Source organism: Xenopus laevis, chromosome 1S, assembly GCF_017654675.1.
Source record: "Xenopus laevis strain J_2021 chromosome 1S, Xenopus_laevis_v10.1, whole genome shotgun sequence".
Lineage (NCBI taxonomy): Eukaryota > Metazoa > Chordata > Amphibia > Anura > Pipidae > Xenopus > Xenopus laevis.
This window is the reverse complement of record NC_054372.1, coordinates 68,050,185-68,062,839: the sequence shown is the minus strand read 5'-3', so window position 1 is coordinate 68,062,839 and position 12,655 is coordinate 68,050,185. Positions and strand designations below refer to the sequence as shown.

Genomic DNA, 12,655 nt, shown 5'->3' with positions numbered 1-12,655 from the left:
AGTCCAAAATGTGTTGTGAGATTAACCAAAATACTTATTTTTTCTTCTGCTTATGTTATATTCCAAATACTCTGTAAAAACCCAGTTCTATACAGATATACAGTTGGTATGTATGTAGAAAAAAATATATGTATATTTCAGTCACCTGCATTATCTTAGCTGGGTCTCCACCAATGGTAATGGAGTGGTTGTATAAAGGCATATTTGCATGTCCATAGGTTGTCTACTTGCGCCCATGGGTCCCTACAATTATAGTCCTGCTCACTAATAAAAAAAATGAAAAACAGCTTGTCATGTTTCTCATACATGTATAGTTAAGTGAAAATTACAGTGGTAAAGAAGAGGCTGTCCCGACGTTCTGACTTTGTTCAGTGAAACATTTTAATTAAAGGGGACTATGTACATGTACTCCATTACAGATGCAATCGAAATGTCAGAGTTAGACATACATACGGTTACAAAAAAGAAAAAAAAACTACTACAAAAATCTTTTAAAATTTACACAAAATATTTATCCAGCATTTCATTTAAAGAAATGTGCACATTTCAATCCATACAGCAGCACTGCACTGACTGCAAAAATACTACATTTTTTTTTGTTTTCTAGCTGAAGCTTGAACAAATATCCAGCTCAATTAGATTACAAAGCACAACTTACTATATTAACTTACAACATGCCTATCTTATAATTTGACATCTTGTAATTCCAGCATTGGTTACTGTAGCATAAGATCATGAAGTGAACCACAATAGTCAGCCACTGACATATTTGCTTATTTTATCTGGTCACAGCTTAGCACTATTGCCTTGAAAAAAACTGAAATAATATGGTTTGTAAAATGCACAATAGATGTGTATATAATACAAGTGGCTTTGTGCACAGTTGTCAATTGTACTGTGGGCACCGAAGCACTACCTCCAGCTGAATACAGGCACATTTGTTGGCCAGTCCTCTATAAATACCAGCCCTGTTAAAAGTGTTCTTTTATAAAACATATCTATTTCTTACCTTCCCAGTTACTGTCATCACACAGTGATGTGAGATCCAGCCGAGGCACCTCAGGAACAAAGCTCTCTTCAGCCTCTAGCCGTCTTTGCGGTCTTGATTCAGAATTATTCTTTTGTTCCTGAATTTTCATTTTTGCTGCCTGGAAAAAACCCAGCAATAGAAGCAATGAGTTAAATGTGTTCTTAGCAAGAACAAAATGTCTTGCAACTCAGAACGAATCTGTGCAAATCCCGCGTGAAACAAATGAGCGTTGGACAATCCCCGATTCAAGCTTTCTGTGTGCTCTCTGAAAACTGAGTGCTCAATGACCTCTGCATGTTAATTGGTCAGATATCCTCCGGTGAAATCAACACCCCATTTCAATTCTGAACTTTTCAGTTATCCCACAGAAACCGTTGCATTCCTAAGACCATCTGCCTAAATTAAAAAAAAAAAAAAAAAACCTGGAACATGTAAGAGCTGTTTCTCATATCGGCCCTAAAGGAATCACCACTCCCATTTGTTGACAGCAGCAATGCGAAAGGAAATCAAATAAAATCACAAATAATGATCTTGTGGTTGCTAAGGCTGACATAGCAACATAAGCTTTAGGATTCCCTCAGGCAAAGATGATAGAACAAGAGTGGATAAATGGAGCACTATGAAGTTGATCTTTCTATGCTGGAGCTGTTAATCAGCCTGAACGATAAGAAAGAGAGGGACAAGAAGCACTTTTTATAAGGGATCTCCTGCATACCAGACGAAAAATACAGCTAGCAAGGTCTGGAATCTCAGCTGGAAAGAATACAGGGCTTGGGTCTGTGCCAGCCACAATGAGATAGCACACTTGATAGCAATGAACATACCCTGCAGTGTGTCAGTAGATGAAAACTTCATTGTATACAAAGATTTGAAGGTTACACAAAGGATTTCTAGTAACCATTTCTGTGCTAAACCAGGAGTAGATTTTAGGGATGGATTTAAAGAGATACTGACACCAGAAAATAACCTTTTTTTGTATTTGTCATAACATTGTTTTTGAATGCTATTTCAAAATTTTGCCATAACAGTATTTAACAGTCTAACAGTATTTGTGTGATGCTTTTACACTACATTTCTTACCCCCATGTTTCCATATTTGTGCAGAAATAGTTTGTTAGCATTAGAAACTCTACCTGACAGGCTGAGAAGAGACAGTCAAAAGAGACTTACAAAACTGTAAGTTGCACTATAAATAATATATTTTTCTTTGTACCGGTATATAGTTAATGAATTATAAATATGCAGGATTAGGATTTGGCCAAAAAGTAAATACAAGAATACCTGTGAAGTTGCTGTGGGTGTTTACAATTTTATTGCAGTGCTCTGTACACAAAATAAATCAAAAGCTTTGGGACACCTTATGACACTTCATCACTTTAGGAAGGGAATACCTAGTCCTGAAACACTCTGTGTCCAGAGCACCACAATAAAACTGAAAAACAAGCTACAGCAACTTCAGATATTTTTTTTTATTTGATATCAATATCTTAACTTTGTAGTAGGAGAAATATTTGTTACACCATAAATCTCTTCATATTCCCATCAAGATACTGGTACTTGTGCAAGCAAAAGCAGTACCACAGCCTGTCCATAACTTTGACACTCTATGGGGGAAATTTACATTGGGGTATAGGATAAAACAGACCTATTTTCTGATATGTTCTGCCTGTTCTCCACAATTAATAAGTGGTTTAAAAAAAATGTATACATTATTTGGCTTTGCCACTTTTTTGAGCGTGGACATCAATTTTTGTCCAACACAAATTGTGTTTGTAATAATAACACTTGTACAATTAATTACACAAAAAAAAAGAAAAAGAAAGAAAAAAGCATTCTTCCCTGTAAAATACTCTTAAAACTCCAATGGAACTGCACTTAAAGGGCAACTGTTGGGTAAAAATGTTATCCCCAACCAAAGATGCGGGCTAATAGAGCCTGCATTCCTGTTGGGGATAACTTTTTTTTTTTTTTTTAATTACCCCCGACAGCGCTCTATTAGCCTGCACCTTTGGTTGGGAATAACATTTTTACCCAACAGGTTAATTTGCTCACATCATATTTTTTTTTTTATTAACCATATTTTTTTTTGACCCAATGCAGATTATTCCATAAAAAATAAGAACGTATTAGTCTTGCATAGTATAGAAGATCTGGTTACAAGCCTCCTGTGAATGTTTCCCTCCCTTTAGTAGAGCAGATTAACATGAAACCAGGTTACAAACTTTTTTTTGTGTGTTTTTATCATTCTGGGTTACAGTGCCTGTTGCTAGTGGTAGGTTTCTCAACTCTCTAGGCAACAGACTTAGAAGGCTAAACGAATGCACACAATTTCATAGGAATGTCACATTTTTATGACATCCTAAAGCATTTAATACGATTTTGGTAGCTTTTCCTATTAAATGATTGTGCCTGCATTTTAAAGAAAATCTCCTTGTGCTTGCAAGCACTACTGGTTTATTCCAAACAAATACACAAGTACTCGAATAAGGGGAGGACAAGGAAAGAGTCACTAGAGTTAGAAGTATATTAGTACGGTAATTCTAAACAGCAGATGCCAAAGCAAGAAGTCTTTAGATTTTTGGGGTTGAGGCCTCCCTAAGGATAAGGAGTTGGTAAACCCTTAGAAACTTGATCCCCAACCATTTGTTCACAAGCATGTTGCTTCCAGTGGCCTCAAAGCAAGTACATATTTTAGAATGTTTGGCTTAGAAGCAAATGCTGGTTGTATAAAACTACTGCCAAGCATACCCTCCTTTAGACTGCTAGTCCACATAGTCCTTTAGACCACTACCAAATGCCCTTATTTGGCAACCCTAGGAACATTTTTCATGCTTGTGTTAAGCTGGACAAACATTCAAAGATCTGCTCGTTTGGCAAGGCAAGGTGGGCAATTTCGGGCTGATCCAATCACGGGTCCTAGGGCCCAACGATCAGATCACAATGAGGAGAATACGGGCCGTCAGATAGAGGACCACATCAACAAACCAATGTGATCCTTGATCCAACGGCAAGATATTGATTGGGGAAACCAGTCGGAGGGCCCCATACACTGCCCAATGAGCTGCCGACATATTGGCCCATGTATGGGGACCTTTACTCGCCAGCTCTTTTAATAATGGATTGGGGCTCACTGGTATTCTGCATCAAAATAAAACAATGTCCTAGTTGGTGTTATTTAAAGGAGCAGTAACGTCAAAAAATTAAAGTGTTTTAAAGTAATGAAAATATCATGTACAGTTGCCCTGCAGTAGTAAAACTGATCTGTTTGCTTTAAAAACACTACTATAGTTCATACAAACAAACTGCTGTTAAATAGTGGATAACAGATAACACCATTATGTTCTACAGAGCTCATCTGCTACTTGAGCCTTTTCTATTTTGAATGGTGGTCCCCATTGCTACATAGCCGCTTATTTATATAAACAATAGTAGTGTTTCTGAAGCAGTTTTACCAGTGCAGGGCAACACTGCCTTATATTTTTACTACTACCGTATAAAACACTTTCATTTTTTGATGTTACTGTTCCTTTATGAACATTAATGGGATACTGTCATGGGAAAAAAAAAAATCAAAATGAATCAGTTAAAGGAACAGTAACATCAAAAACTGAAAGTGTTTTAAAGTAATGAAAATATCATGTACTGTTGCCCTGCACTGGTAAAACTGATCTGTTTGCTTCAGAAACACTACTATAGTTCATATAAACAAGCTGCTGTGGAGCAATGGCGGAAATTGAAAAACGGCTATATGGCACAGGTTAACTAATGGATAACAGATAACACCATTAGACAGACAGAGCTTATCTGCTATCTGCTCTGTAACCTGAGCCTTTTCTCCTTTGAATGGCTGCCCCCATTGCTAACAGCAGCTTATTTATATAAACAATAGTAGAGTTTCTGAAGCAAACACATCAGTTTTACCAGTGCAGGGCAACACTGCATTATATTTTCATTACTTTAAAACACTTGACCTTACTGTTCCTTTAATAGTGCTGCTCCAGCAGAATTCTGTACTGAAATCCATTTCTCAAAAGAACAAACAGGTTTTTTTATATTCAATTTTGAAATCTGACATGGGGCTAGACATATTGTCAATTTCCCAGCTGCCCCAAGTCATGTGACTTGTGATCTGATAAACTTCAATCACTCTTTACTGCTGTACTGCAAGTTGGAATGATATCACTTCCCCCCCCCCCCGGCAGCCAAACAAAAGAACAATGGGAAGGTAACTAGATAGCAGCTCCCTAACACAAGATAACAACTGCCTGGTAGATCTAAGAACAACACTCTATAGTAAAAACCCATGTCCCACTGAGACACATTCAGTTACATTGAGAAGGAAAAACAGCAGCCTGCCAGAAAGCATTTCTCTCCTAAAGTGCAGGCACAAGTCACATGACCAGGGGCAGCTGGGAAATTGACAAAATGTCTAGCCCCATGTCAGATTTCAAAAATGAATATAAAAAAAATCTGTTTGCTCTTTTGAGTAATGGATTTCAGTCCAGAATTCTGCTGGAGTAGCACTATTAAAAAAAACATGTTTTCTGATGACAGGATCCCTTTAAACATTGGACCAACTAGAGAGAGCAAAAGATGGGAAAGGTTCTTTTGAAGTTTCTTGCAGAATTGCAGGAATATCGCTTAAGACAATTCACTAGCATTATCGAGGCATTTATTAAACAGAAACGAGCACACAATATAATCACTCTCAATTAAAAATGTGGCAAACAGAGAATGGCTTACCAGGGAGATTCTTGAATATTCTTGATCACTACTCATTTCTTTGCTGCTAAGAAACCAAAAAAAGGGGTGAAAATGAAATTATGTTTGTATGCACATTGGAGGTTACATGATACTGTAATGGTAAATGAGATAATGGATAGATAGACAGAATAGGAACTCTAAACACTAAAGCTGGCCAAACAAAATGTTTCCTATGATTCAAATAAATCAGATCGCCAAACACAGTTTACCCATCAGCAGTAATCTGCCCACTGGATGTTGACCACACATAAAATTAAAGGGAACTATACTATAATCATAATACATAACTTAAGCCTTTTTATAAAAATACATTTAAGTAGTATGTGTAAAGTCCACCAACTGGCACATATGAGGAACTGTGCTATACACAACTCAAGGGCAAACACATATACGCTAGGTTACTTCAATTAATGGTCAGAGCTGTTTTTTAATCTTTAAAAAAAAAAAAAAAAAAAAAAAAAATTACCTTGCTTCTGACAATACTTCCATGCCGGTGAGCTCTTGTATGTCTACACTTCTTGATTTAAGTAAATGTTCTGTACTCTGTAAAAGAATGTGAAATTTACAAACGGCGAGATATATACGATAGTATCCTATGATTGCAGATATCTTTATTCCTAAAATCAGAAAGCCACAATGCACAGAGTAACCTTTAACAAAACATCAAAAATACAGAATAGTTTAGAACCTCAAACATTCCATAACTAATGTAAAAATTCAAACAATTCTATGATTCAGCAATATAGAATGCGCACAGTGAATATAGTCACATTGCTTACTAGAGCTAAATATCAGAAGACAAACTGTCAAATGATGATGCTAACCCCCTTATCTTATTGGTGCCACATACTGCTAGGGAATGAAAAAGAATGTAGAAACAACAGGCTGCTTTTTGAACTAGAAATGTAATGTGCATGTCATACTATTCTGGAAATGTTCACCCTGCCTAAAACCGAGCAACAAATAACAGGGAAGAAAGTGTCAGCACAGAAAAAAAATACTTGCTTTGGTTCACCAATTCATGACATGCAATGAATCGTCTGAACATTGTATCTTTTTCACAGTAGCAATGTACAAATTTAAAGGCAATAACCATACAAGCCTTGGCCTTATCATCCACAGAGAGATGCAAAGTACAATGTTTTGGTCTGTGCTAGGCCTGTTTTACAAAAACCTAAAATTGACAGGATCATGAGAAAATTCAGTCCTTGTTTCAACTCTGGCAGCAAAAACAAATTATTCAAGAGGAAAGTAACTGCCTTCTAAAACAGCATGCTGTCAAACTGTGTGCTTTACTACCATCCACCAGCTGCACATTTTTAAGTCTCCTTAAAAGTAGCAAGGACCTCATTATTATCAGTCATACATCAAAGGCTAACCAGAAGCATAATCTCTACAGCAATTTTCTATAAAGTTAAATTCAGTACATAAAGCTCAAAAGAACTGAAAATTATGGCTGTAGTCTATAACAGCTGGAGAAAATAATAATCCCTGACACAGAGCACGTTTCAATACATAAGCATGCACAAAACTACCAGCAGCCCCAAAAATTCCTAAACTCTACTAAGAGGACCTCTCTTGGCATAACTAGGGTAGTGCACATTACCAATGCTTTGGTCACTCACGTTTGCTGCAGCTGCTTGGTTCAAAACCAAAGTTTATAATCAGTGCACCATTTTAAAAAAAAAAAAAAAAAAATTCTTATTGTGCACTGTTAAGATCGCTATATATCTCTCCATATCCTTCCAAGTTAAAGGAACAGTAACATCAAAATATAAAAGTGTTTTAAAGTAATAGAAATTATAACACAGTGTTGCCTTGCACTAGTAAAACTGCTGTGTTTGCTTCAGAAACACTACTATTGTTTATATAAATATGATGCAGTGTGGCAATAGGGGCAGCCATTCAAAGGAGAAAAGGCTCAGGTTACACAGCAGATAGCAGATAAGATTATAATCTCTGTAGAAAATAAGTTATATTTTATCCACTATTTAACCTGCACCATTTAGCCCTTTTTCAATTTGCTACACAGCATCACAACAGCTTATTTATAAGAACTATAGTAGTGTTTCTGAAGAAAACATGATTTACTGTTGTAAAATTTTTATTACTTTAAAACACATTTTTTCTTGTTATGGTTCCTTTAAAGAAAACGGAAAATGGAAAACACTTTAAGCATCTATTGTGTTTTGATTGTCCCTTTATGTGGCAGCAATGAAATGGCTCTTTGGTTCTAAATATCCTTACTGTCAGAGCTAGTTACAGAAAGCGAAGGTTGAGGAGGAAAAATGTTTTGGGTTCTGTTTTATCAAATGTGGGGTCAGCAATACAGGTTAAAATGAAAATAAAAAAAAAACAAAACAAAAAAATCCTATGGAAGGCAGGAACACCAGTGCTCTAACAGTGACAATCCTATATACCAAATAAACATAGATTGTGTATTTGTTACATAGCTTGCACAATCCAAAGGTGTTTATTGTACCACTGGCCAAGCTTGGATAAGAGTTGTACAGCCTTTACTATCAAAATAATTGAAAAAAATTATTATGGCCAAAATGGCAGCAAGACTTTTATAAAGATTTTTGTAATTACTTACACAGCTGCCATACTTACCAGTGGGCTATCTTTATTTTCATTGAGCTCAGAAAGCTTGCTGCTTGATTTCTGCCTCTTCGGTTTGCTTCTTTCCTCGATGTACCCAGAACAATTTTCCTGGAGTTTCTCTGCTTCCTTTGCAAGGCCACAAGCACCCAAACTGCCACACCCTGAAGGGATGTTTTCCTTGTTAGTTATTTCCCTAAAAAACAAACAAGTTCTTACATGTTACCATCACAACACATCAGGGACCACATACATGCTGTGAGGTGAAAGCAGTTCATGTGAACTCGGAATCAGAAGAAACCAGAAAAAAAAATCATGGATATTATAGCTGTTTATTTTGTTGTATATTGTATTAGAGCAACAAACAGAAGCAAATATAATTCCTGTTTGTGAATACACAACATGTAACCACAATTTTATAAATTTAAAGTGATACTGATCAATTTCTACATTAAATATTACGGCACTGCCAACCCTAGGATCGAATACCTGGGAAACTCCACTGTTTTTCTCCCAAATCTTTACATCATCGCTCAGCATATGTAGCCAGTGCCTAAAAAAAGTCAGGTCCTGGCACAACTTATTAATAAAAGGGGGTAAAAGAGCGCCACTTATTGCTTAGCAAAAAAAGCTATACATGACCAACCCATCAATAACCAGTAGGTATAGATATAGCTGCACTGTTAGATCTCATGCACAAGTTTCACAAAGCTGCTATATATGACCATCAAGGATATGTTGACTAGTAACAAACATACACAGTGGTTTCTACACACTTCCTGATCTATGTACTTAAACATTAGGTACTTGGATAGAAAGCACTTTGTATAGAACCATATATTTTATCCTCCTTTTAGTGGCTAAGCAGATCTTGGACTAGAATTGCACCAAACCCATATAAACTATGCCTTCCGACACTCATTGGAAGCAGCCAGACCATACCATTAATCACTTCCAGGGCAGCCATCAGAAATCATGGTGCCCGCACAACAACATTTTCTGGGCCCCCCTTGCCATTCTCCCTCTACCATCAGCACAAAGGCCACACAAGACACATATTAATTAATAAAATATTAAGTGCCCCCATACAAGTTTAAAAAAAGAACTTTGCTGCCCAGGGCTCCCCTACAAGTTTAGTGATCAGGGCCCCCTACATTTTAAATGAAAAAAAAACAAAACATTGGTGGCCTAGCACCAACCTACAAGTTGTTAAAAAAAATCATTAGTGGCCAGGGCCCCAATAAGTTATTTATATAAAAAAAGTCATTAGTGGCCAATGCCCCTATAAGTTATTTATAAAAAAATAAATAAAAAAAAAAAGTGTTGCTAGGACCCCAACAAGGTATATATTTTTTTAAAAAGTCATTAGTGGGCAGAGCCCCTACAAGTTATTTTAAAAAAAAAAAAAACATGTGGCCATGGCTCCTACAAGTTATAACAAAAAAAGAACACTGCACTTACTTTAGCCAGGGAGCTCAGGTGCCAGTATCTTCAGTTTCCTGTGCTCTGATTCGCCAGTGAAGTGTAAGTCCTGGTAAAGCTGCATGGAGATTAGTTTGGATAAACTAGAGGGGAGGTTCAAACTACACCCCATACGGCTTTACCAGGACATACACTTCACTGGTGAAGAGCACAGAAAATCTGCAGCTCACCGACGGAAGGGGTATGTAAGCAAGTGCAGCACAGCCAGGCCCAAACCATCCGGGCCCGGGACAGCAGTACCCCCCCTTTCCCTCCCCATGTGGCCCTGATTACATCCAATTACCATAGGTTAGAGCAGCTTCATTAACGAAAGCTGGCCACACATTCGGAGATCCACTCATTTGGAGAGATATCAGGCTGATCTGATCGTGGGCCCTAGGGTCCAACGATCAGATCACAATGAGAAGAATACAGGCATTCTGATCAGTGGTATTTCTAAACCTGGCTGATCGACATCTGCCTGACTTTCAGCCAGATATTGATTGGGGAAGCCCGGAGGGACCCATACACTGCCCAATTAAGTGCCCACTTAATTTGTCAGCAGCTTATCTCAGCCTGTGTATGCAGATCTTAAGGGCAAGGCCAGACGTGGCGTTTTTACATTGCGTTTTGAAAAAAGAACAGCCAGGCATAATTACACCACTGAAACCACATGCGACCGTCAACATGCGCTTTTCATGCATTTTTCAGCACGTAGGATTCTTTTCCCAGCATGCACTTCTCATTGTTTTCATTGTTCTCATTGAGAATTTGGACGCCATATTTAAAATACACTGCGTATTTACGCAAAGTGTGGTTTCAAACGTGCAGATCCCATAGAGTCTATTGATCTGGTAGTTTCCGGACATATTGTCGTTTCTGCTAAAAAATGCAAATACGGACGTCCTGTGGCAGATTTCAGCTTCCAAGCGCCCTATGTGAAATGCCATAGTGCGTTTTCCATTAGTTTCAGTGGTAGTACAGTTTATGCGTATTTACTCCTGGCTGTTCTTTTTTAAAAACGCAACGAAAACACTGCAAAAACACCACATCTGGCCTTGCCCTAACTCAGTGTCACTTCAATTCTATCTGCAAGAACCACTGCTGGGTATATAGACAACAGTATTGGCCATGAAGACAGAGCACTGTGTTGAATCCATATTCTGTATAATGTATATCAACTGTATATAGCATTTGTAAGATCAAAAACGAGAATAAAAAAACCAAGTTCATATGCAACAGGCAACTGTGTTTATCATTTCCATTTGAAAAACTTCCATGTGCCTCAAATGTTTTTTCTTACATGTCTCTGGGTTTTTTCCGGATGTCATCCTGTTTTTTCAAATGCCTCCTCCTCTGCCTGGCAGAGGAGCTGGTAGATGGTGATGATGTGCCAGACTCCAAGTACATCAATTAGATGATGTTCCACTGCTGTTCTAATAGTACTCTCCACAAGTCTGTTCACCCCCCCCCTCCCCCAAAAAAAGTGAACTTCCTGGATATATGTGTATCCATAGCAGCTCATGAAAAATACACATCAGGGTCACAGATACCTCCCACATATTCAGATAATTAATTTTGTAGTTAAAGGGATACTGTCACGGGAAAAAATGAATCAGTTAATAGTGCTGCTCCAGCAGAATTCTGCACTGAAATCCATTTCTCAAAAGAGCAGATTTTTTTTATATTCAATTTTGAAATCTGACATGGGGCTAGACATCTTGTCAATTTCCCAGCTTCCTCAAGTCATGTGACTTGTGCTCTGATAAACGTCAATCACTCTTTACTGCTGTACTGCAAGTTGGAGTGGTATCACCCCCCTCCCCCCCCAGCAGCCAAACAAAAGAACAATGGGAAGGTAACCAGATAACAGCTCCCTAACACAAGATAACAACTGCCTGGTAGATCTAAGAACAGCACTTAATAGTAAAAACCCATGTCCCACTGAGACACATTCAGTTACATTGAGAAGGAAAAACAGCAGCCTGCCAGAAATCATTTCTCTTCTAAAGTGCAGGCACAAGTCACATGACCTGGGGCAGCTGGAATATTGACAAAATGTCTACCCCATGTCGGATTTCAAAATTGAATATAAAAAAATCTGTTTGCTTTTTTGAGAAATGGATTTCAGTGCAGAATTCTGCTGGAGTAGCACTATTAACTGATGTGTTTTGAAAAAAACATGTTTTCCGATGACAGGATCCCTTTAACCCTTTCGCTGCCAGCCAATTTGGCCTAGTTGAAACTTCTATTGCCAGACCGTTTTTGAACATTTTTTGCTCTTTCACTTTAGGGGACTTGCCTGGGGGGGTCTTTTAGTTTACCCACGAAAACAAGGTATAGTTTTTCTCAGGACAACCTAAGCTTTCAAAATATGCTAGTATTTTGTTGTCATTCCACTCCAGTAAAAAGATATGGGGTTCTAAATGTATAAAAAAAAAAAAAAAAAACAGTTTCACATGATAAAAACACATATATCAGAAGCATAATTTATTTTATGCATGAGAACATGGCAGATTTGGAAAGTTCTGTGTCTCCTGAACGCGCCAATACCAAATATATATAGTTTTATGGAGATTTCTTACTTCTATAGATCAAAAACTTCGAAGCAGTAAACTACCAAATTTCCAAAGCACTGCTCTACAAAACTGCATACATCTGATTTCAAGACCAAACATTCCACTAACAGTAGGTTTACCCTAAAAAACTACCCCTTATTAGAAAGAACAGATTCTAACGAGTTCAAAATGGGTAAATATATATTTGTACTCCAAACTACCAAGTTGCAATTCTTTCCTA

General features: G+C 37.5%; 1 protein-coding gene across 7 annotated transcripts in view; it reads right to left on the bottom strand.

Annotated features, from left to right (window-relative positions):
* The window catches only part of fam13a.S (family with sequence similarity 13 member A S homeolog), a 58,320-nt gene that overhangs the window by 19,310 nt on the left and 26,355 nt on the right, over positions 1-12,655 (bottom strand). For 6 of the 7 annotated variants that reach the window (XM_041579687.1, XM_018243417.2, XM_041579685.1 and 3 more), the window contains 4 exons: positions 8,408-8,591; positions 6,261-6,337; positions 5,774-5,819; positions 1,010-1,148 (listed from right to left, as the gene is read on the bottom strand). In XM_041579687.1, coding sequence (XP_041435621.1) covers positions 1,010-1,148; positions 5,774-5,819; positions 6,261-6,337; positions 8,408-8,591 — 446 coding nt within the window. The remainder of the gene's footprint in view (positions 1-1,009; positions 1,149-5,773; positions 5,820-6,260; positions 6,338-8,407; positions 8,592-12,655) is intronic. The other variant, XM_041579686.1, reaches the window with a different exon arrangement.